Here is a 25,569-nt window from a genome sequence, read left to right as displayed (position 1 = left end):
CTCCTCCCTCCCTCCATCCTTCCCTCCACATCTCTTCTCTCTCCTGAGAATTGATCATATCCTTATTCTGTCAAATGTTTCTCTGATTCATCATGTTATCTGCCATTCAATAGATATCACATTCAAACATGAGTGCTTCCTTCTACAAACTAACTTTACTTTCATTCTTTGGGATTAATGGTCTATAATAAGGGCATGTTTGTATTCCAGCTAGAGGGATTAACAGTATGTGCTAAGGGCATGCCTGTATTCTGGCTAGAGTAGACATGTTGTTAAATTAAAATCCTTCTACACACCTTGAGTGTAATTACAGGAAGATGTAAGATTTGTATAATTGAAAAAGAGGTAGCAAGAACATTTGTTTATTGAATCCTGGTGCCAATTGATGGTGGTATTTTATGTGTGGGTTCTCTTAGAGGAATGGAGGGCTAATTTCTTCTCACTCTAATTAGGTTTGTTGAGACTTAGACATTAGTGGTAAAGTAAGGGTCTGTGAACTTCTCAAGGAAAATCTAGTGAGGCAGACAGAAAGGGCACAATAATCAATATTACTAATTATATCATTATTATTAGTCTTTGGTTGTAAGAGGCCAGGGGCAATTCTGAAGATAGCATAGACATGGCATTTGAACTACACATTGAGTCTAATTCCCAAGGATTTTAAGTCTAATTTTAGGGAGGGGTTCATCTTGACTTCCCTACTCTCCTCCTTCCAAGTGAAGTCATTTAAAGTCTCAAGCATCATTACATGTCACCATCCTTTCAAAAAACAAATGGTGTTTGCATAGCAACACAACTTTCATACAAAGTTGTCTTGAAAGAAAGAAAGAAAGAAAGACCCTTAAGGAAGATGAGAACCCCAAATCAGCCTCTTGAGAAACATCATCTACCACACTGCTCTTAGTTCTCTTTACCTCTTCTTTGCCCCTCATCTTTCTCTCCCTGCCCTTGGTCTTCCCAACCTCTCCAATATCTCAGCTGCACCTTTTCCTCATTGATATCACTTTCAAGAGGACTAAAGCCATCTCCTGGTGTTCATAAATGAAAATCCATGGGGCAGGCTGAGGAGAGAATATTCAGGCAGAAGCGAGACCATGGGAGTTACGGTCCAGAAGGCAGAGGTTGTCTTGCTTTCCGCAATACTGGTGAAGGTAAGCCACACGTGCACCATAAATAGCTACTGAGTAATCCCAGGCAAGGAATAAGCTGTGATCAGTAGTTTCACTTTCTGGGTAAACTGATTATTAATAATTTAAATTCCCAAATAGAAATCTTTATTCTTACAAACACCAAACCAAACAGAAAAATGCAAAAGAATTTGGGGGAAATAAAAACCAACCAACCTACCAAACAAACAAACAAAAACCCCCAAGGTCTATAAAGCAACCTAAAAGAAAGAGATCAAACTGAACCTGTTCTTTGGTACAGGCAGAATCTCAGCCCCAGCCAGAGGGAAGCCTTGGCGCCGCCCTGTGGTCTCGAACCAGCCCAGAGCCCAGAGTCCCCGCAGCCACAGTCTCAGCCGCCCCCTGCTGGGCTCCCGCGGTCAGGCGGCCGAGGATTTAGGCACAGCGCGCCGGGCTAGTGACGTCACCTCTGCGCCAGGCCGAGGCCGGAAGTCAGCCGTTACTTCCGCACTCCGCTCCCTCCCGGGCGTCCAGAGGCGGAAGTGAAAGGTGTCTACCGGGAGCGTTGGTAGGAGCGCGGATGCAGTGTGCGGGCTGGGGCTGGGGAGCTGCTGGAGCCTTTGCGAGCGGCTTGCGAGTCTCTGCTAGACAGGGCGATGAATGGCTAAAGGCCATTGCAGAACTGCCCGAGGGAAGGCGAGCCTTCGATGTGGGATTACGGCGGTTCTGAGTTTAGACTCATCAAGCCCTCCACACTTCGTACAGCAAAGAGCTCGGCATTGGCTCGGAATTTGTAACTTTAGGGACAGTGCCCACCCTTAGGTTGTTGTATATATAGGGCATTACGAAATAATGTATGTGTAACGTGGGGTTCTGGTATTAAAGTGCGTTTGCGATTCCGCTACCTTCCCCCCATGCGTTGCCGTTTTCTTTTTATTATGACTGAGAAATGTTTAGTTTGCGAGAGGTTGTGCATCTCACAAAAATGATTTGAAGGTGTCTAGCCTGGATCTCTTTATTCTCTACTACATTGGTTGTATTTTTGCCTTTTTCTTTTTCGGATTGGCGGTGTGGTGGTAGAAACATCTGGCCCTTACCTTTTCTGGAAATATCCAAAGTCTCTCATCTTAACGACAAATCCGATGCTGAAGTGTAGTTCTAAAACAAACAAACAAACAAACAAACAAACCAACAAACACTCTCCACTTAAATGCTGCTTCAAAAAATTAGCTGATTGTGGTACCCCAATGCGAATGATTATCAGTTTTCTTTAAAAGCCTGTGAGCTTTCCAACTGTGGGACAGAATAGGACGTATATCTTCCTCCTTGGACCTCACTCATTACAATCATGGAGATTTTTGTGATATTTGCTAAATTTAACATTCCTTTTAGAATGTTGTTTATTTTTAGAGTAAGACTGGAGTCAATTCAATATCTACCTTTGTTTTTTAAATTGCATTATGCTGTATAGTTTCCCGGCTGAACAATCTGTTTTTAAATGAAGAGTGTGTTTATACAAGGCCTTGCAATACAACTAGGATTCAAGAAAATGACCCTTTCTGAAAGAAAAGGCAGTTTAACAATATGTGAGACTTTAAAAAGGTGTGTGTGAGTACAGGCACGTGCACTTGCTGGTGAGTCTGATATAAATGTAGTTAGTACTGGTAGGAGGAAGGGGTGACCAAGAAGGTGATGGGAATATGAGAATAATGAAGACAAACAATAGGACATGCTTCTAATGGAGAATTTAGGTTTATATAAAAGTTATATATGTATATGCATGTGTATGTGACAGGAAAGCAAGGTCAGCTTTGATATGTTTAATGAACCCTTCAGCTAGTGTTCTTGGCAAACTCTTGTCCCAGGTTTAAAACCTAACAACTTTGAACTAGAAAATTAATTCCTCCTTCTTCTTTCTGGGGTTGGGGAATTGAACTCAAGTCCTCATGCGTGCTATGGACGTATGCTGTACCACTGACCTACCTCTGATTTACACCACATTCCCTCAACTATATCATTTTGAAGATGGAAAAGAGTGTAGAATTATTGCATTGTAACCAAGCAAACAATTTGGTAAACTGAGGTAGAGATTGATGTTGATAGGTGTTGTCCAGAGATTTGTGTAAGCATATACATATATATGCTTATATATAATATATAATGTTTATATATAACATATGTTATATAATAGGTAATGTATAAGTTATAGTATGTAATAAACATATAATTTATAACATATAGTTATATATATGTATATATATATATATACATGTGTAATCAATGTGATCCACTTAAAGGATATTATAAATTCAAAAAAGACATTAAAGATGGAAAGTAGACAATCTGAAGTGTGTTTTTTTTTCAGAGCTACATTTAGAGCTTTAGATTAAGGTAGCCAGAAGCAAAGAAATTAGTGTCTGTGGGCAGGAGAGCTGGAGGGCGGGATGCTTTCTCCTGGAAGGCCCCTTGCATTTAAAGGATCTGGATATTGTCATTAGTTAGTCACATAATATTGTATGTTAACATTATATGTTATTTTACACAGCATTTGAAAAACTTTGGGCTACCTGATGATTATGGCATCAAGAAACATCTGGTGTGTGAGAAGAAACTTTCTCTTTGATTTAAGAGACTGGATGCTTCAATATTCAGCAGAAGTTTTCCTCAAGTCGATTTCATTCAGGCCGTTTAGTGCGGAATGCGACAGTAAGGACAAGGAGTCTTTGGAGGAGGAGAGGGAGGACCTGCTGAGCAACTTAGTCACCATGGGCGTTGATATCGACATGGCAAGGAGGCGACAGCCTGGAGTTTTTAACAAGGCTGTTACGAATGAGCAGGAGCTGAAGTTATTCCTTCTGTCCAAGGGAGCTAGTGACAAAGTGATTGGTAGCATCATATCAAGATATCCACGAGCTATAACACGCACTCCTGAAAGTCTTTCAAAACGGTGGGATCTGTGGAGAAAGATTATGGCATCAGACCTTGAAATTGTAAATATTTTGGAGCGTTCTCCTGAATCCTTTTTTCGATCTAATAACAATCTAAACTTAGAGAATAATATAAAGTTCCTTTGCTCTGTTGGATTGACTCATAAATGCCTCTGCAGACTGTTGACCAATGCTCCCAGAACCTTCTCCAACAGTCTGAATTTGAATAAGCAAATGGTTGAATTTTTGCAGGAGACTGGTATGTCCTTAGGTCACAATGATCCCAGAGATTTTGTCAGGAAGATAATTTCTAAAAACCCTTCCATCTTAATTCAGAGCACCAAACGTGTGAAAACTAACATTGAATTTTTACAATCAACTTTCAACTTGAACAAACGGGACCTGCTGCTTCTGATATGTGGCCCAGGAGCTAGAATCTTAGACCTTTCCAATGACTGTACCAAAAAAAATTACACAAACATAAGAGAGAGGCTGCTTTCTCTTGGATGCAGCGAGGAGGAGGTACAGAGGTTTGTCCTAAGCTATCTGAATATGGTCTTCTTGTCAGAGAAAAAGTTTAATGATAAAATAGACTGCCTTATAGAAGAAAAAATCAGTGCTTCACAAATAATTGAAAATCCGAGGATTTTAGACTCCAGCATAAATACTTTAAAAACTCGCATCCGAGAGCTGTCCCATGCTGGGTATGACTTGAGCACATCCAGCATTGCTCTGCTGTCCTGGAGTCAGAGAAGATATGAAGCTAAACTGAAGAGATTATGTGGATAGGACAGTGCAGGAGGAGTCGCAGGCAATCGGACAGGTGTGGCACTGGTTCCAGTTTGGACTTTTAAAACAGGAGAGGTTTGTTTTTGTTTTTTAATTATTTTTTTATTTAAATTTTTTAAATAAAAATTTTAAAATATTTAAGATTACATTTATTTTGTATGTATTTTATGTGTATGTGCATGTGCTTATGTGTGTGCATGCTGAGGCACATGTGGAGGTTGAGGAGAGCTTTTAGGAGTTGGATCTCTTTCTGCTGAGTGGGTTCCAGGACCAACTTAGTCATGAGGCCTGGAAGCAAAGTGTTTTTATCCATTGAGCCTCTTGCTGGCCCAAGAGTTTTGACTTTTCACCGCAGACACATGTATAATGATTCTGTGGGTACTTTGTTTTATAGCACATAAGAACTCCACAGTTAGTGTGCTCACATATAGTCCTAGCTACCCCTTCTTATTTTAAGTTAACATAACAGTCCATTAGATGGTGCAGGCTTTAGCTGCTCTGTAGGAGCAGCAGCAGTTCCTGATTTCTACAGTAGAACAGTGTACGAAGATTTTACAGAATGTGCCTTGTAGTTTCTGTTTGCATTTTAGTAGTAGATTTGGGTGGGAGTGCGGCTTCCTCAGCACGTGGAAGGCCTGGGTCGGATGCCCAGCACAGGAAGGCTGATGGTTATATGTGTTAGTTCTGTCTCTTCTCATTTTCAACCCCAAGATTGTCTCTTATTTCAATATGCTAGTCAATTGTAGTTCAATTTCAGAGTGTAATGCCAGTAAAAATAGTAAAATGTGAGTTTCCATTGTTTTACATTTTACATTTGAATATCTAATATCCTCCCTGACAGAATTAAGCTTGAGTGGATATAAAATTAATGCAAACAAGTCAGTCCTCTATTCAAAGTATAAATGAGCTAAGAAAGAAATTAGGGAAACAAAATTAATTATAAAAATTATGGATCAATTATGTCCTAATCATCCTGTGATTACATGTGTATAGAACTTGATGAGCTGTAGGAGAACTGTAGACAGCAGACTGGCCATACAGCTTTCTAAAGGCAGATACCGGCAAGTCTGGTTGATGATTCAAACAGAAGGAACATTCCATAGATATGAAGAGGTTTTTAGTAGGTTGTTTTACCTATAGGATCTGTTAGCCTCAAGCTGGAGGAAAAGAAATTAATATTCTTATGTACAACTTTATTTTTTTAGTTTAATAGCTGCTTGTTGCTTTTTAACAAAATTATTTCTTTGATTAGTTAATTAACTAATATATATGAGTGCATTATCTTCATATACACTTGCATGCCTCAAGAGGGCATCAGATCACATTATAGATGGTCATGAGCCACTGTGTGGTTACTGAGAATTGAGTTCTGGACCTCTGGAAGAACAGCCAGGGCTCTTAACTGCTGAGCCATCTCTCCCACCCTGAAATACTATGTGCTCATTGGACAGTTCTGAAATGATATAATTTAGAATGTTTTCTTACATTTTTTTACCTCAACTCTTAAAAGACCTGATTGTTATGCCATCTTAATGCCTCAAAATACATACCATTGTCTTCCAGATATGACAATGAAGCAATACCCATAAAACCTCAATAATATGGCTGTCTAAACAAGACCCAAACAATTGCAAAGCTCCTTAATGTGCCAGCATGGATGGGGGAGAGATCATATGGGACCCCACCCCTAGAGGAAGAGCTACAGGGAGTTACTGACTATTGAGAGAGAGATGGTTATTCAGTGCCAAGAGGTCAACTCTAAAAACATACATGCAAGGAACACTACACAGACTCAGTATGCTGTAGTAGTGAATTACTCACATATGTATGTAACAATAATAGTTAAAGAAAAGGAGGCCATGAATTTGAGAGGGAGTGAGCATGGGAGGAGCTAGACAGAGGAGAGAATGGGAGATAATGTCAGGACATTTTGATTAAATAAAAAAAATTAAAAGATATATAGCACTGTCTTTGTACTTACTTAGGTACAATTTCTGGATTGTCCACCCTTGTTTAGCCTGGACATTAAAACTCTATGGCACTTATTGTGTGCCTGTTTACAAAACTCAACATGGACAGTTGTATTTCTGGAATTATTGCAATTAATCCAACCCTGTATTAACCTTTTCCTCCTTTGAAGATGTTCTATTAAAAAAATAACAACAATAAGGATTCCAGTTGTAACATATGAAGTGAGGGGATCAAATTTTGTTGTGAAAATAAATGTTATTTTTAAAGTAGGTCCATTATATGGCAATTTTGATCTCTATATTATTCTGAAGACATAGAAAGTAGCAATCCGTGTGCTTTTGGGCTAAGCCATACCATTTCTGACAGTGACTTTGATGACTTACATATATAGCTATGAGTGATTAGTAAACAACCCTACACAGGAGGATTGGATGTGAGGGAAAATGACCAAGTTGGAGCTGAGAGTGAAGCATCTGCCTTGCAAAGCACCCCATGCTCAAACATGACCTATATAGTCGGAGTTAGCGCAGTTGAATTGAGCCGTGTCTCCATGCTCTGTCTACTCCATGCTCTCATTGAGCTGAACGTTGGTTTACACTCTCCCTGACAAGTGAAGGTTTGTCAGTGGACTGGAATAGACCAGTCACTCACTAGAAGGCTCCATCCCCTCACGCTCTGTGCTCTGTAAGCTGGAATTAGCAGCTCCTCAGGTAAATGTGGCCATGTGCTCCCGGGCTCCTTTATGTTCTTCCTAGAGTCACCCAGCAAGGGATGACTTAGTGATGGCTTGATCACCTAGGACCTTTAAAATCCATCCCTTGACACATACCCCTGCTTGCCTTACCCAGTCTGATACAGATGCCCTCTGAGTTATAGTTGAATTATTCCCCAAACAATGATGTAGTAAGTTGAAAATGCAATTAATCCACCCTAGTGAACCAATGGCTGACTAGGATCTGGGGCTTGCTGCTGTTGCGAGCATCCCGTAGCACAGATTGTCAGCCTAGGAAAAGATCAAGATTCAGACTTCAGGGCCTGGTTGCTGCTGAATGTGTATCAGTTTTGTACCATAAGCTTGAAAATTGCAACTCACACCATTGTACCTTGGGGGTCATTTGTACTTATGGAATCACCATACTCTGAGTTAGCACCATAGCTGAAGTTGTTAGGAGCCTAGAAGAGTTCAGAGGTAGCTTTGATAGCTTTTTATTTGTAAAAGTCACCACATGACTACAGAAATTGAGAAATACAGAAAAATAAACACATGAAAGTATTCATAGTCTCAGTGTCCTGCACAAAACACTTGTTAACATGAAGACATACAGTTCTCTAGCTCTTCTCTGAAATTATGTTACATGGAGAAAACACATACAATTTTCTGGCCAAATTTATTTGAAAATGTGGTGAACACATTTGTTAAGTATCAATTCTGCACCATGGTGTTGAACTGTGTTCTTAGGAATTGTGTTTTAAGAGTTGTTTTATTGCAAGGAACCCACAAATAAAGACCTCACACAGCTAGAGTACTGTAGCCACTGGAAACCAACACTCGCTCATCCCCAACTCTGTGCACTCAGTGACGTTCTCTAGTGTTCTGTGGTCCTTCTGAAGCTGTGGGGCCTTACTTAGGACTTCATACTTTCATTTTCAGTTGCATCTTATGTACTTATCTACCATCAAAAGAAGAAAGTCCACGGTAGTTGAAACTAGAAAAACAGTTAACTTTAAGTCCTCTTGTATGACTTCATCTGCCTTCCATTCTTCCGGATCATCTGACATCTCTTTCCTGTTTCCTCTCTAAATGTTACAATATACGCACACACACATTTGTTTACACATAGATCTGTATACATCCATTTTCCTACAAACTGTGTGATTTCGTTTTCTTTCACGTTGAATAAATTTTGACTTTATGTATGTATCACAAGCTTATCACTATCCATTAATCTGTTGATGAACAACTAGAATTTTATTTGTCCATTCTCTTTAAAACAAGAGGACCCCTTACTCACTGCTGATAGGAATGAAAAGTTAAGAAAGCTATCATGGAAATCAGGTTGGAGATTCCTCAAGAAATTAAAAATAGAACTAACAGGCTTCAGTCACATATATGCCTGGCACATACCCGGAAGACTTCATGCCCTAGCAGAGACACATACACCCCAATGCCATTGCTGCCTTAGTCACTATAGCAAGGAAATGGAACCCAATTGATAAATGTTTTAAATTTAGTTTTAGAAACATGTGATGATCGTTTATCTACACCACACACTACTATCATCTGCTTTTAGGTAAATTGGAAACTTGAGAACACTGAGCCACAGTGGTTGGGGGTTAGACCTGGCCTCCCAGGAAGCCTAGCCTGGGCTCAGGAAGTCAGCACACACAGTGCAGTTATTCTCTAGGCTTGTCTAGGAATCCCATCTTGTTTCTGCTCATCTTGATGGAAGGAGGGAGACTGCTCAGGAGCAAGGAAGGAACCAGTGAGAGTGGGAAAGGAGAGAGGGTAGTGGGGGATGAATATGGTCACGGTGCATTGTGAACCTGTACAAAACTGACAGACGTGAAAAATACACAAGAGAAGGAAAAATCAATACATTATCAATACACTATCAGTGCAGTGGTGCTGGACATTGGTAATCCTCATGCTTATTACAAACACTTTACCCACTGAGCCACTTCCATACATAAAAGTATGTAGGACTTCTAAAATGTGTTTTCTAGGTATCATCTGTCAAGAATGGTGAAAGGGCTGAGATTTGTAGCATAATAAAGTAGCCTGCCAAAGATGTTGGCAGGAAATATGAGGACCCTGGGTCAGAAACTGAGAACTGTTCATTATTCACACTGGTAATTATAGTTGGAGAATTAGGAATTGTATTAGTTCCCTGAATCCAATGTCCTCCAGGGCAATGTGAAGAGGGCCAGGTAACGTTTGTTCATATAGTGTAGTTCATTGCTTGGAGAACCCCTAAGCCTAGGGAAACCTGTACCTTTCGTAATGGCCAGTTAGCTTGCTTGTGCTCTGACACTCCAGAGGGAGATACTACATCTTCTTAGGCTGTTCACTGAGCCCTGGGAACATAAAGGAGCAAATGATATTAATGTTTTATCTTGTAAGGTGTGCACAGATTTAAGGTATCCTATCCATAGGGAATAATTTTGACAATGGTGGTTCCACACTGACTTGGTATGTTTCTCTGTTGGGGACTTTAACTAGTACAAACAGGTCTAAAATCCATTCGTTCCATCTCATACAAATCCATCCATCTCAACAGAAACCAAAGAGGGAGAATGAAGCAGTCTAGTTTTGTTCTCATCCATGGACTGAACTCACCAGACAAGCCCCATACATCATTATTAGCTCTACCTTCAACATCAAATAGCTTTCTTCTTTGATTTCTGTATTGTGGAAGTTCCCATTATCACACAACAGTAATTATTAACTCATAATAAGGTTAACAGTTTATTTCTGTTTAAAATATTTTTCATTGTGTGTATACATTTTCATCCAAGTATGAGAAGATCAAGTTAGCAAGAGCCAGGCTAATTCCATGACAGGCTGCAAAGTGGCAGTCTGAGAGACTAGGCCTAAGACTCTGTTTCCCAGAAATGAGAACCTGGATCCAGGAACCTGTGGTCAGCCAACTATAGCCTTAGCCAGCTAATCTGAAGACAGCTTGTCTTATGGCCTGAAGTAAGAATAGGTATCTAGAATGAATAAGAAACCCCCTGGAATTCCCCTAACTGGCAGTAAAAGCTGGGTCAGCAAGTTCACCAGAGCTCTCCCAAATGGGGAGACCCTTGCATGCAGGAAATACAGCTCATGCATGCTATTTCAGACCTTGTTCTTCAGCAATTCTTGGACCCTAACAGTATGTATTGTACGTGCAGATTTCTCCCTCGCTCCCCTTTCTCATCACTCCCCTCCTGTTAGTTCACTTTACTCTCCAGACAGTTTTGCTTCTAGTTTCATGTCATCTATACACATATGATTTTATTTTTCTGTATAAAATCTCTGAGCTACAAATTGGAGACTGGTTCAATGCACCTAATATGATCACCTCCAGCTGTATCCATTGTCTTGAAAGTGACATGAACTTTGTATGCTTTATGGCTGAAAAATGTTGATTGTGTGCGGATAAAGCATCCACTTTACTCACGTCTCTGCTGTTGGGCACATAGGTTGGTCCATGTCTGTCTCTGCTGATGGACACATAGGTTGATCCATAATCCTTGGGTATTGAGATTGGTGCTGACTGCAGCATCACTGTGCAAGTATCTCTGTAAGATGTGGATTTAGAGAATTTTAGGTAACCACCTAGGAATGGTAATACCTAGGTCATGTGGTAGATTTTTTAATGTTTTGGGGAAATTCCCTGCCAGTCCCACAATGGTCGCCCTGGTTTACACTTCCACCTGAAGTAGAGGAGGTCCCTTGTGTCCATCTCCTTACCAGCCTTCAGTGTCACTTTAATTTATTTATTATTTTGCTAATAATTGACACTCTGGCTACAGTGAGATGGAACCTAGGATACATTTGTTTGTTTGTTTGTTTGTTTGTTTGTTTGTTTGTTTTTGAGACAAGGTCTCATGTTTCCCCAGGGTGGGCTTGAACATTCTCTGTAGCAATAGGTGACCTTGAACTTTTTACCATCTTGCCTCTAACTTCCCAAATTTTGGGATTATAGGCATGTGCCACAACACTTGATTTATGTGGTGTTGGGGATTGAATTCAGTGCTTTGAATATTCAATATTCAAATATTAAATATAAATATTCAATATCAACTGAGGTACATCTCTAATCCTTGCATGAAGCTTTTAATGTGCACTTCTCTGATTGTTAGTGAGGTTGGATGCTTTTCCATGTGTTTATTGGTCATTTGTATTTTATCTTATGGAGACTGTTCATTTTATTAACCCATTTATTACATTGCTCAATTTATTTAGTATTTTTTGTTCTTTGTAGATTCTAGAAATTATTGCTTTGCCAGATATTTAATGATACCGATTCTATTTCATCCTAGGTTGTCTCTTCATTTGACTCTTCTATTTCATCCTAGGTTGTCTCTTCATTTGACTCTTCTATTTCATCCTAGGCTGTCTCTTCATTTGACTGTTCCCTTCGCTGTGCAGAAACTCTTCCTTTCTGAGAGCCTGACTCATCTGAGGCTTTCTCAGAGGCTCTGATGAAAGGACAAAAGTAACATAGTTCTGTGTCTTAGCCTGGGGTCAGACTTTGGGTCAGACCAGTCTAGGGATGGTGGCCAGGATCTTGGAGGAGTTATGGTTATGCTTCCTAAGAAGTTGGCCTTTCTCCCTGAAGATACTAGAATTATCAGTCGTAAGGCTGCTGTGTGCTTGGTCTATGATGCTCTTGAAATGCCCGGTGTTCCCTCTGTGCAACATTGTTGATTAACCTCCTGCTGACTTTATCCCATTGTGGATAATTTTCTGCTGACTCTGGCCCATTTCTTCTCTAGAAATATATATAAGATGCTGTACTTATTTTTTAAATAAATATTTTACATAGGCTATATTTTCCCACATTTTTATTGATTATTTGTGAAGTTCACATCATGCACCCCAACCCCACTCATTTTTCAACCTCAGTCATATCTGCCCTCCACCCTTGTAATCGCCCCCAAAAATAAAATAGAAAAATAAGGTCTCGCTGTGGAAGATGCCATGTGTCAGTGTGTCACACAGTGTGCCCTTTTATCCAAACACATTTACTTCTGAGTGTTAATTGCAATGAGACACAGATCTGGTTCAGGGCTTCTGCTGCACCATCAATACTGGATCCTCACCAGGACTCCTCTTGGATATCTTGCTGTTGCCCTGTGTCATAGAGATCTTGTAGCTTTGGTTCTGCAGGACTGGCCCCTTCACGTGCTCCAGGAGTTCATAGATGGGGTAAGTACTGGAGTGAGCCATCTCAAATATCTAGATCTGGGGTTGGGTGGTAGCTGAGTTGGTCAGCCCACCAGCTCTCCTGCACCTACCTGACTGAGGCCAGTTCTTCCACCCTGCCCAGGTAAGGGGCAGAACCAGCTTTCCTGGGCTCAGGCCATCAGGGCCAAAGATGCTATACTACTAAATATTTCTTGTTCAGCATCAGCCATTAGCTTATGTAAAACCTCCCAATCTAGCTTCCTATCCTCTAATCTGGTTATCTCCTCTAAGAGTAAAGAACAACCTGTTGATCCAGTTCAACTTCCATGAGATCTATTCACCAGTTGTTGATATTATTTCCTAAGCATTCAGAATCCTAGGTGTCTCACCTGTACCTGTATCTTAAAAGTATTTTCCCTAGTTTATCCTCTAATAGATTCAGGTTTGGGTATTATGTTAAGATCTTTCATCCATTAGGAGTTGATCTTTGCACAGGGTGAGAGAAAGGGTCTTGTTTTATTGACACCCAGTACTTGAGTACTGTTTGGTAAAGAGGCTCTTTCTCTAGTATCTAATCTTGGATTCTTTGTCAAGGTCAGATGGCTGGGCCAGGAGTAGTGGATCACAACTTTAATTCTAGCATTTGGAAAGCAGAAGCAGGTGGCTCTCTGTGAGTTCAGGTCTGGCCTGATTAGAATCATGAGTTCCAGGTTAGTAAGGATTGCAATATAAGATCCTGTCAGCAGAAAAAATAAGAAAAATAAAACTCAGAAGACAGTCCATCCTATCCTATCCTATCTGTGATGGTTTGTATATGTTTGGAGTGGCATTATAAGAGGATGTGGCCCTGTTGGAGTAGGTGTGGCCTTGTTGGAGTTGATGTGTCACTGTGGGTGTCAGCTTTGACCTACCTTCCTAGAAGCCAGTGTTCTGCTAGCAGCCTTCAGATAAAGATGTAGAACTTTACTGTACCATGCCTACCTGGATGCTGCCATGCTCTCACCTTGATGATACTGGACTGAACCTCTGAAGCTGTAAGCAGCCCCCAATGAAATGCTGTCCTTTATAAGACTTGCTTTGGTCATGGTGTCTGTTCACAGCAGTAAAACCCTAAGACACTATAATTTTCCCATTTGTTTCCTTTTAATTTTATTTTCTTTTCTTCATCTACTTAAGACTTCTATTCTTTTTTCCCATTAATTAATGTAGTAATCCCAATCACTGCCCCTCTCCTAATACCCCTTCCTGGTCCTCTTCTCACACAGCCCCCTTCCCTCCCCCCTACTCCTCCAAGAAGATGGATCCCCACCTAGGCTCCCCCTCCTCCCCTTAGCACAACAAGTCTCTGCAGGGTTAGGTACATCCTCTACCACTGAGGCCAGACAAGTCAGCCCAGTTAGAGGATTGGATTTCACAGACAGGCACCAGCTTCAGGGACAGCCCCTGCTCCAGTCATCCAGGACCCACATGAAGACTGAGCAGCATGTTTACTAAGTGTGGGGGAATGGGAGTGGGCTCAGTCCAGCCTATGTATTTCTTTGGTTGGTCGTTCAGTCTCTGGGAGCCCATAAAAGGCCATGTTAGTTGACTGTTGGTCTTCTTGTAGAGTTCTTATCACCTTTGGGCCCTCAATCCTTGCCACAACTCTTCTATAAGAGTCCCCAAGCTCAGTCCAATGTTTGGTAGTGGGTATCTGCATCTGTTTCAGCTAGCTGCTGGATGGAGCCTCTTAGAGAACAGTTATGCGAGGCTCCTATCTGCCAGCATTAATAGTGTCAGGTGTTGGTGCTTGCCCATGAGATGCTTCTCAAGTTGGGTTGGTTGTTGATTGGCCATTTCCTCAGTCTCTGCTCCATCTTTGTCCCTGCATTTCTTTTAAATGAGATTAATTTTGCATGAGAAGTTTGTAGGCCAGTTGGTGTTCCCATCTCACCACTGGGGGTAGGTATTGCCTGGCTACAGGAGGTGGCCTCTTCAAGTTCCATGTCCCACTGTTAGGCATCTCAGCTAAGGTCACCCACATTGACTCCTGGGAGCCTCCCCCATCCCAGGTCTCTGGAATGTCTTAGAGATCCCACACCCATACCTGCCAGCTGCAGATTTTCCTTTATTCCCCTGGCCCTCTGGCCCTCTCTCCTGTCCTCCACACCTGATCCTAACCACCATTCCCCTTCCCATCCAGTTCCCTCCCTCCATTTGCCTCCTATGACTATATTATGCCTCTGTCTAAGTGAGGATCCCCTGTGCCTTCCTTTTTATTTAGGTTCTTTGGGTCTGTGCAGTGCATCATGGGTATGCTACACTTTCTGGCTAGTATTCACTTGTAAATGAGTACATATTATGCATGTCCTTTCGGGACTGGATTGTCTCACTCAGGATGAGATTTTCTAGCCCCACCCATTTACCTGCAAAATTCACGATGTCTTTCTTTTTAATAGCTGAATAGTGTTTCCTTGTGTAAATGAACCACATTTTCTATATCCATTCTTCAGTTGAGGGACATCTGAGTTATTTCCAATTTCTAGCTTTTATAAATAAAGCTGCTATGAACATTGTGGGGCACATGTTCTTGTGGTATGGTGGAGCATTTTTTGAGGATATGCCCAGGAGCAGTATAGCTGTGTCTTCAAGTAGAACTACTTTCAATTTTCTAAGAAACCACCAGATTGATTGGTTGTACAGGTTTGCACTCCCACCAGCAATGGAGGAGTGTTCCTCTTGCTACACATCCTTGCCAGCATATGTTCTCTAGATTTTGATCTTAGCCATTCTGATAGATGTAAGATGGAACCTCAGAGTTGTTTTGATTTGAATTTCCCTGATGATTAAGGATATTGAACATTTCTTTAAGTGCTTCTTGTCCATTGAGATTCCTCAGTTGAGAATTCCTCTGTTTAGCTCTGTACCCCATTTTTAAATTAGGTTATTTGGTTTGTTGGTGTTTAGTTTCTTGAGTTCTTTATATATTTTGGATATTAGCTTTCTGTCAAATGTAGGTTTAGTAAAGATGTTTTTCCAACCTGTGGGCTGCAGTTTTGTCCTATTGACAGTGTCTTTTGCCTTACAGAAGCTTTGTAGTTTCAAGAGGTCCCATTTATCAATTGTTGACCCTACAGCCTGAGTCATTGGTGTTCTCTTCAGGAAATTGTCTTCTGTACAAATGAGTTCAAGACTATGTACATTATTACATTTATAGTTAATTACATTTAGTGTATCTGTTATTATGTTGAGGTCTTTAATCAACTTGAATTTGTGCAGGGTGATAGATATGGCTCTATTTGCATTCTTCTATATGCAGATATCCAGTTAGAATAGCACCATTTGTTGAAGATGCTTTCTTTTTTTCCATTGTATGGTTTTGGCTTCTTTGTCAAAAACCAAGTGTGTATAGGTATGTGGGTTCATTTCTAAGTCTTTGATTTGACTCTGTTGATCAACCTGTCTGTTTCTATGCTAATGCCATAAAGGTTTTTGTTTGTTTGTTTGTTTGTTTGTTTGTTTGTTTTTATCACTCTTGCTTTTCAGTACAGCTTGAGATCAAGGATGGTGATACCTCCAGAAGTTCTTTTTTTGCTCAGGATTGTTTTAGCTATCCTGAGTTTCTTGTTTTTCTATATGAAATTGGGATTTTTTTTTTGGGCAAGGTTTGTAAAAAAAAACTGTGTTGAAATTTTGATGGGAATTGTACTGAATCTGTAAATGGCTTTGGTAAAATGACCATTTTCAATAACTTAATCCTACAGATCCATGAGCATGGGAAATCTTTCCATGTTTTGATATCTTCTTCTATTTATTTCTTCAAGGACTTGAAGTTCTTGTCATATAGATCATTCACTTGCTTGGTTAGAGTTGCACCAAGATATTTTATATTATTTGTGGCTATTGTGAAGGGTATTATTTACCTAATTTCTTTCTCAGCCCATTTATTGTTCATATAAAGGATGGCTCATGATTTCTTTGAGCTAATTTTGTATCCAGCCACTTTGCTGAAGGTGTTTATCAGTTATGGTTCTCTGGTAGACTTATGGTGGGTACTTATGCATACTATCATACCATCTTTGAATAGTGATACTTTGACTTCTTTCTTTCCAATTTGCATCACCTTGATCACCATTTGTTGTATTATTGCTGTAGCTAGAGCTTAAAGTACTATATTGAATAGATATGGAGAGAACAAGAAGACTTGTCTTGTCTCTGATTTTAGTGTAATTGATTTAAGTTTCTTTCCATTTAATTTGATGTTGGCTATTGGCTTGCTGTATATTGCTTTTATTATGTTTAAGTGTGTGCCTTATAACCCTGATTTCTTTTAACAAGGAAGTGGTGTTGAATTTTGTCAAAGGCTTTTTTTTTAGCACTGAATAAGATGGTCATATAATTTTTCTTTGATTTTGTTTATTTAGTAGATTATGTTCATAGATTTTTATATATTGAACCATCCCTGAAATATAAACTTACTTGATTATATTGAAAGATATGTTTGGTGTGTCTTAGTCAAGGTTTCTATTCCTGCAAAAACATCATGACCAAGAAGCAAGTTGGGAAAGAGTTTATTTAGCTTATACTTCCATACTGCTGTTCATCACCAAGGAAGTCAGGACTGGAACTCAAGCAGGTCAGGAAGCAGGAGCTGATGCAGAGACCATGGAGGGATGTTCTTTACTGGCTTGCTTCCCCTGGCTTTCTCAGCCTGCTCCCTTTAGAACTAAGACTACCAACCCAGAGATGGTCCCACCCACAAGGGGGCTTTCCCCCTTGATCACTAATTGAAAAAAATGCCTTACAGTTGGATCTCATGGAGGCATTTTCTCAACTGAAGCTCCTTTCTCTGTGATAACTCCAGCTGTGTCAAGTTGACACAAAACTAGCCAGTAGGGGTGTGTTCTTAGATTCTCTTTGAAAGTATTTTTGAGTCAATGTTCTTAAGACAAATTGTCTAAAATTCTCTTTATTTGTTGAGTCTTTGTGTGGTTTAGGTATCAGGGTGAATGTGGCCTAATACAATGATTTTGGCAGTGTTCCTTCTGTTTCTACTTTGTAGAATAGTTTGAGGAGTTTTGGTATTAGCTCTTCTTTGAAAGTCTGGTAGAAATCTGTGCTAAAACCATCTGGCTCTGGACTTTTTGGGGGTGGAGGGTTATGAGATTTTAATGACTACTTCAATTTCCTTAAGAGTTATAGGACTGTTTACATCACATGGTTTAACTTTGGTAAATGATATGTGACTAGAAAATCATACATTTCATTTAGATATTCCAATGCTGTGGAGTACAGTGTTTTGAAGTAAGATCTAATTCTTTTTAGATCCAATTTTTAAAAAATTTCTTCAATTTCTGTTGCTATGTCTCCCTTTACATTTCTGATTTTGTTCATTTGGATTCTCTCTCTCTCTCTCTCTCTCTCTCTCTCTCTCTCTCTCTCTCTCTTTCTCTCTCTCTCTCTCTCTCTCTCTCTCTCTCTCTCTCTCTCTCTCTCTCTCTCTCTCTCTCTCTCTCTCTCTCTCTCTCTCCCCTGTCTGTCTTTTTAGTTAGTTTGACTAAGGGTTTGTCTATCTTGTTGATTTTCTCAAAGAACCAACTCTTGCTTTTGTCCAGTCTTTGTATTGTTCTCTTTGTTTCTAATTGACTGATTTCAGCCCTGAGTTTGACTATTTCCTGCTGACTCCTCTTGGGTGTGTTTGCTTCTTTTTTGTTCTATAGCTTTCAGGTGTGCTGTTAAGTTGCTAGTGTATGCTCTCTCCAGTTTCTTTTTGGAGGCACTCAGAGCTATCAGTTTTCCTCTTAACACTTCTTTCATTGTGTTCCATAAGTGTGAGTATGTTGTGTTTTTGTTTTCATTGAATTCTAGAAAGTCTTTAATTTCTTTATTTCTTCCCTGACCCAGTGATCATTGAGTAGAGAGTTGTTCGGTTTCCATGAGTATGTAGGATTTGTGTTGTTTCTGTTGTTGTTGAAGTCCAGGTTTAATCCATGGTTATATGATAAGATGCAAGAGGTTATTTCAATCCTCTTGTATCTGTTGGGTCTTGCCTTGTGACAGATTATATGGCCAATTTTGGAGAAGGTTCCATAAGGTGCTGAGTAGAAAGTATATTCTTTTGTGTTTGGGTAAAATTTTCTGTAGCTATCTATTAGGTCCATTTGGTTTACAACATTTGTTAGTTTTAGTTTTATTATTCCTCTGTTTTGTTTCTATTTCCATGACCAGTCTATTGGTGAGAGTGGCGTGTTGAAGTCCCACACTACTATTGTGTGGGGTTCAATTGTGATTTAAGTACTGTTCCTTTTATGAATACGGGTAACCTTGCATTTGGGTAACCTTGCATTTGGAGCATAGATGTTCAGAATTGAGATGTCCTCTTGGTGGACTTTTCCTTTGATGAATATGAAGTGTTCTGCCATCTCTTTTGCTTACTTTTGGCTGAAAGTCTATTTTATTACATGGTAGAATGGCTGCTTCAGTTTGTTTCTTGAGTCCTTTTGCCTGGAAAACATTTTTTCTAGCCCTTTTCAGAGATAGCATCTATTCTTTTTGCTGAGGTGTGTTTCATGTATGCAGCAGAAAGATGGACCCTGTTTATGCATCATTCTGTTAGCCTGTATCTTTTTTTTTTTTTTGTAGTTTCACCATGCTGTTTAATCTAGCATGTATGTTGCCTAGAAAGGCTTGTACAAACACTTTTCCAGCATGTCTCCTAGAGACCATTTCACCCACTGCTCTGTTTGGCCGCTAGCCTCTTGTCTCTCTCTTCAGCAAAGGTGAGGCGGATTCCTTTTCCTCGGGGAAGAGAGATCCATGGTTTGTTACCCTTGCCAATAACAAAAATGTTGGACAGCCGAGTGGCAAAGCTGTTGCCACTGGCATCTTTCACATGAACCACATCAAAAGAGCCGGGATGTCTCTCTCTGTTGGTGATTACAACAATTCTTCCCAAGTTAGCACCTCCAGTCACCATACACAGGTTCCCAGTGTCGAACTTGATGAAGTCAGTTATTTTGCCTGTCTCCAAATCAATCTGAATGGTGTCATTCACCTTGATGAGGGAATCAGGGTACCGAATAGTACGAGCATCATGGGTCACCAGGTGCGGGATTCCTTTTGTGCCCACAAAGATCTTTCTCACTTTGCACAACTTGTACTTGGCCTCCTCCGGTGTAATACGATGAACAGCAAAGCGACCCTTGGTGTCTTAGATCAGACGGAAGTTCTCTCTGTTCTTGTCAATGCTGATGACATCCATAAACCCAGCAGGGTAGGCTATATCGGTCCTGACTTTCCCATCAATCTTAATGAATCGCTGCATGCAAATCTCTTTTACTTCATCTCCAGTCAGGGCATACTTAAGTCTGTTCCTTAGGAAAATGATGAGAGGCAGGCATTCCCTCAGCTTGTGAGGACCAGTGGATGGATGAGGAGCAAACATGCCAGTCAACTTATCCAGCATCCAATGTTTTGGAGCAGCTACGCGCTTCAGGTGTTTCTTGGGACCACGAGCCCTGGCTGCGCTGGGTACAGAAAGAGCAGCCTGTATCTTTTTATTGGGGAATTGAGTCCATTGATTTTGAGAGATATTAATGACCAATGATTATTAATTCCTGTTATTTCAATGTTGGTGGTTGTCTTAGTTAAGGTTTCCATTGCTGTGAAATGACCCCATGTTGCCAAGGGACAATATTTGATTGGGGTTAGCTTACAGTTTAAGAGGTTCAGTCATTGACATCATGGCAGGAAGCATAGCAGTATCTAGGCAGGCACAGTGCTGTAGAAGGAGCTGAGAAGTCTGTATCTTGACAGAGTGCAACCAGGAGAAAAACTGGCTCTTCCACACTGGGTGGAGCTTCAAAGCCCCCCCCCCCAGACATGCTTCCTCCAACGAGGCCACACCTCCTAACAGGACCACTCCCTATGGGCCAAGCATACTCAAACCATGACAGGACAATGGTGGTGGTTCTCTCTCTCTGTCTCTCTCTTTCTCTCTGTCTCTCTCTGTCTCTCTCTGTCTCTCTCTCTCTCTCTCTCTCTCTCTCTCTCTCTCTGTGTGTGTGTGTGTGTGTGTTTGTGTTTCTCTTCTTTTGGTTTTGCTGTGAGATGACTAATTTCTTGGATGTAGTTACATTTCTTATGTTGGAAGTTTTCTTTCTAGTATCCTCTTTAGGGCTGTATTAGTGGGAAAAGGTTTAAATTTGGTTTTGTCATGGAATATCTTGGTTTATCCATCTATGGTGATTGAACATTTTGCTGGATATAGTAGTCTGGGCTGGCATTTGCAGTCTCTTAAGGTCTACAAGACATCTGCCCAGGACCTTCTGGCTTTTAGAGTTTCTGCTTGAGAAGTCAAGTATTATTCTGATATGTCTACCTTTATGTTACTTGGCCTTTTTTCTTTTCAGTTTTAACCTTCATACTTTGTTCTGTGGATTTAATGTGTTGATTATTATGTGGCAGGAAGATTTTCTTTTCTGGTCCAGTTTATTTGGGTTTCTCTAAGCTTCTTGTGTGTTTATAGCCATCTCTTTCTTTAGAGTAGGGAAGTTTTCTTCTATGATTTTGTTGAAGGTATTTTCTGGGATTTTGAACTGGGAATCCTCTCTCTTCTATTCCTTTTATTCTTAGGTTTGGTTGTCTTATAGTGTACCAAATTTCCTGAATGTTTTTTGTTTAAAAAAATGCTTTTTAGATTTGGCATTTTCTTTGACAGATGTATCAATTTCATCAATTGTATCTTTTACATCTGAGATTCTCTCTTCCATCTCTTGTATTCTGTTGTTGATGCTTGTGATTGTAGTTCCTATTTTCCTTCCTAGGTTTTCCATCACCAAGGTTTCCTCCACTTGTGTTTTCTTTGTTGTTTCTATTTCTATTTTCAGGTTTTGAACAGTTTTATTCATTTCCTTCACCCATTTGATTGTATTTTCCTGTATTTCTTTAAGGAATGTATTTCCCATTTAAAGGCCTATGGCCTTCCCTCTGAAGATTCTGATGCAGGATGAAAAAATGGTTGGGAGGCCATTGGGCTGAGACAGCTCCAAGCACTGTGTGCTTGTTTGTAAGCAAACTGAAATCCAGCATGAATCAAAATTCAATTCAAATGGGGGTAACTTAGTCACCAAATTTCTATGGAAGAGAACCTGCTATCACGTGCTGTCATTGTGACTTGCTGAATTAATTTCTTTCTGATGAGTCATCTCTTTGCCTGATTGCAGGAACTGCACCACATGCATCTTCCCAAGCTGAGTGAGTGGCACTGACACAAAGAAAGCCATGCTTAAGGACTTAATGCGTACTTGATTCTATACAAATGTTGCTGAAGCATATCTGTCGCTTGATAAATTAGGATTCTAATGAAAGATTTAAAAGATTTGTAAAGGTTTTTGCCTGTGCTTATTTTCAATGCAGCTTTATTTAGAAAGTCTGTAGAAATAGATCTGTGTTTTGGGCTGAATGATATCCCCATACCAAATGTGGAAGCCGTAAGTTGCTTAGCAATGTTTAATTTTGCTCTATTCACAATAGTTAGAAAATGCAAACAACTTAAATGTCCTTCAGTATCTGAATAGATAATGAAAATGTGGTGCATAGCTTGATATAGCTGCCTCCTCAGAGGCTCTGCCAGTGCCTGACAAGTACAGAAGTGGATGCTCACAGCCATCCATTGGACTGAGCACAGGGTCCCCAATGAAGGAGCTGGAGAACGTACCCAAGGAGCTGAAGGGGTTTGCAGCCCCATAGGAGGAACAACAATATGAACTGACCAGTACCTCCAGAGCTCTCTGGAACTAAACCACCAATCAAAGAAAACACATGATGGGATTGTGTCTCTAGCTGCATATGTATCAGAGGATGGCCTAGTCAGCCATCTATGGGAGGAGAGGCCCTTGGTCCTGTGAAGGTTCTATACCCCAGGATAGGTGAATCCCAGGGCCAGGAAGCAGGAGTGGGTGGGTTGGTGGGCAGGGGAAGCGGGGAAGAGGATAGGAGGTTTTCAGAGGAAACCAGAAAAGAGGATAACATTTGAAATGTAAATAAAGAAAATATCTAATAAAAAAGAAACTCTAAAAAATGAAAATAAATAAAAAATTAAAAAGAAAAACGAAATCATTGAATTTTCAGATTAATGTATGGCATAGAAAAGATTGTATTGAACTAATTGAGGCTCAGAAGGACAAACACTTCATGTTCTCAGTCATCTGTGGTTCCTGTAACCTCCTCCCAGCCTGAAGCAGGCTGAGCCTGACCTTGACCTTTCTGCCACTAAGGAGATTCCCTAGGATGGAGCTTTCCTAGATCACTCTATTGTTCAGCCAGGGCTGCTGTTCCACTTCAAGATTCTGCTCCCTGCTGAGAGGCTGCTGAGCTATTCCAGAGACTACACCCTATCCTTCGTCACCTGCAGCAGGGCTCCAAGAATGAATTGGTGGGAATGGGCCTCTCCTCCCCCCCCCCCCTTTATAATTACATTTGCCATTAAACATTTGAGCTTTGATCAGGAATCTTGACTTAGCTCCATTTTTCTCTCGACCGCCTAGTTTCCCCTCTCTATTCAGCCCCGGCTTGCCTCCCAGGTGAAACCTGGTTCATTTTAGCCGCAGGCCGGCTTCCAACAGTTCTTAGCTTCAAATTTTCAGATCTGAGAATATGAACTAGAGTGTGAAGTAGAAAGTAGAAAAAAAAATGAGGAGGGGGGATTTAATTCAGGAGGGAGGGAGGAAGTCAAAACAGACAGAGAGTGGGGGGGAACGGACAAACAAGACTGAGAATATTTGAAAAAAACTCCAAGGAATAAATGTGCGTGTGTATGTGTGTGTGTATCTTAAATAAAGTTATGTTTCTTGAGCAGACAATATTCCCCACAAGAGCCATAGGCTAACAAAGACATCAGGCATGAGAAACCTTTTTTATAGTTGGTCAGAGCAGTCCAAGAGGCTCCCAAAGCAATACATCCTATTGCAATTGCAATATTGTCTGACTCCCATTGGATGAAGGCAAGTCTCCATTTGCTGAAGACATCACACACTTCAGACACAGGACTTGGAAGATTTGAGCTGGCTCTGACCTGAAAGCCCCCTCCCTGAGGACCAGGGGTTTTATGCTCAAGGAGGAAAGCAATTGGTAGTTCTAAGCAGCTGTGATTCATGTGAGCTACACAATGACTTGCATTGCCAAGGACCAGCCTTGCTTGGAGAGAGAGATTCTGAGGAAGGGGTGTTTGGGTGCAGTCATTTCAAGAATGACTTGAAGTCAATTGTGGGTACAAACTTGTGTCCTCAAGGTAGCTCTCTTGAAGACCAAAGCCCAGTATTTTTTTTTGATTCTTTTTTTTTATTAGGTATTTTCTTTATTTACATTTCAAATGCTATCCCAAAAGTTCCCTATACCCTCCCCGCACCCTGCTCCCCTACCCACCCACTCCCACTTCTTGGTCCTGGCGTTCCCCTGTACTGGGGCATATAAAGTTTGCAATATCAATGGGCCTCTCTTTCCACTGATGGCCGACTAGGTCATCTTCTGCTACAGATGCAGCTAGAGACATGAGCTCTGGGGGGTACTGGTTAGTTCATATTGTTGTTCCACCTATAGGGTTGCAGACCCCTTCAGCTCCTTGGGTGCTTTCTCTAGCTTCTCCATTTGGGGCCCTGTGTTCCATCCTATAGATGGCTGTGAGCATCCACTTCTGTATTTGCCAGCCACTGGCATAGCCTCATATGAGACAGCTATATCAGGGTCCCTTCAGCAAAATCTTGCTGGCATATGCAATAGTGTCTAGGTTTGGTGGCTGATTATGGGATGGATCCCCGGGTGGGGTAGTCTCTGGGTAGTCCATCCTTTCGTTTTAGCTTCAAACTTTGTCTCTGTAGCTCCTTTCATGGGCCAGTATTTTATTTGCATATTGATTCAATATTGTCCACCCCAGGTTCCTGTTTGATTATCCCATAATCAGCATTTATGACCCTAGACCCTTGATTCAGAGATTTGCCTACCTTTGTGAGCACAGACAGTAAGCTAGGTGGATGGGATCTGGCTCTGAGATTACCCACACTGCCTGGGTCAAAACTAGCTCTGTCCCAGGCTGGCCTTGAATCCAGGAATCTGCCTGTCTTTGTAAACATAAACAATAAACTCAGCTGGGTAGGATCTTGCCTTGCAATCACCATTCCCTAAATCTCTTTATATCCTTCCTCGATATCTTTCTGACAAACTAGCTCATGGTGCAGCTGCTTCTGTTCATTTAGGGCAGTGGAGCCCCACATACAATTCATATGTCATCCTTATATTTTGCATAGGTGAGAAATTATATATTCTTGAAATTGTGTTTTCAGAGTTCCTTCCCAAATCCTTAAGGACTGTCCTGAAGGCCACTACATACACTATTTTTGCTGAAGAACACCAGACATACCCTTGCCCCTCTGACTCATGCTGTTTCTAGTTATCTCGGAGTCATTAACCTTGTCAGGGAAAGCGTCTCCAGAGAAAGGACTAAGATCGTGTGTTGTTTTCCTTTACACTGTGACTCAACTGAGTTCCAGAGAAAAGGCACAGTGGTGGGGCACCCCAGCCAGCCACAGGAATTTGGATGTGTGGGGCTGGCATGGCAGTGGCCCACCATGGGAACTTAGTGAGCTGGGTGGAGAGATTTTGGAGCTCTGAGACAGAGGGTCTGCCTGGCTGAGAACAGGCCGGTCAGCCTGCTGGTGCCTTGCCAATGGTAGTGTGGGTGCTTTTTAAAATATTTCATGCTATAGGAAATCATGCCTGGCTCTGAAAACCGAGGCAGATTTCTCAGGGCTAGTGAGGTCCTGGACCTTAGGAGAGAATCTACTACTGCCACTTTGCTAGACCAGCACAATTCCTACCTGTGTTC

The 25,569-nt window shown here is 40.9% G+C and overlaps 1 protein-coding gene and 1 pseudogene across 5 annotated transcripts in view; one reads left to right on the top strand and one right to left on the bottom strand.

Moving 5' to 3' along the window:
- Positions 1 to 1,636: 1,636 nt before the first annotated feature.
- Positions 1,637 to 25,569, top strand: part of Mterf1a (mitochondrial transcription termination factor 1a) — a 29,369-nt gene continuing 5,436 nt past the window's right edge. Inside the window, exons 1-3 of one of the 5 annotated variants that reach the window (XM_017321000.1) lie at positions 1,642 to 1,695; positions 2,599 to 2,761; positions 3,673 to 4,986. In XM_017321000.1, the coding sequence (XP_017176489.1) occupies positions 3,698 to 4,843 (1,146 nt within the window). In that variant the 5' untranslated portion in view covers positions 1,642 to 1,695; positions 2,599 to 2,761; positions 3,673 to 3,697 and the 3' untranslated portion in view covers positions 4,844 to 4,986. Of the gene's footprint in view, positions 1,696 to 2,598; positions 2,762 to 3,672; positions 4,990 to 25,569 lie in introns of those variants that run through there. The other 4 variants (XM_017320999.2, NM_172135.2, NM_001013023.2 and 1 more) reach the window with 4 other exon arrangements.
- Rps4x-ps (Rps4x retrotransposed pseudogene) lies at positions 19,314 to 20,231 on the bottom strand (annotated as a pseudogene).

This window comes from Mus musculus, chromosome 5, assembly GCF_000001635.26.
Source record: "Mus musculus strain C57BL/6J chromosome 5, GRCm38.p6 C57BL/6J".
Lineage (NCBI taxonomy): Eukaryota > Metazoa > Chordata > Mammalia > Rodentia > Muridae > Mus > Mus musculus.
The sequence above is the reverse complement of the archived record's forward strand: the minus strand, read 5'-3'. Positions and strand labels throughout refer to the sequence as shown.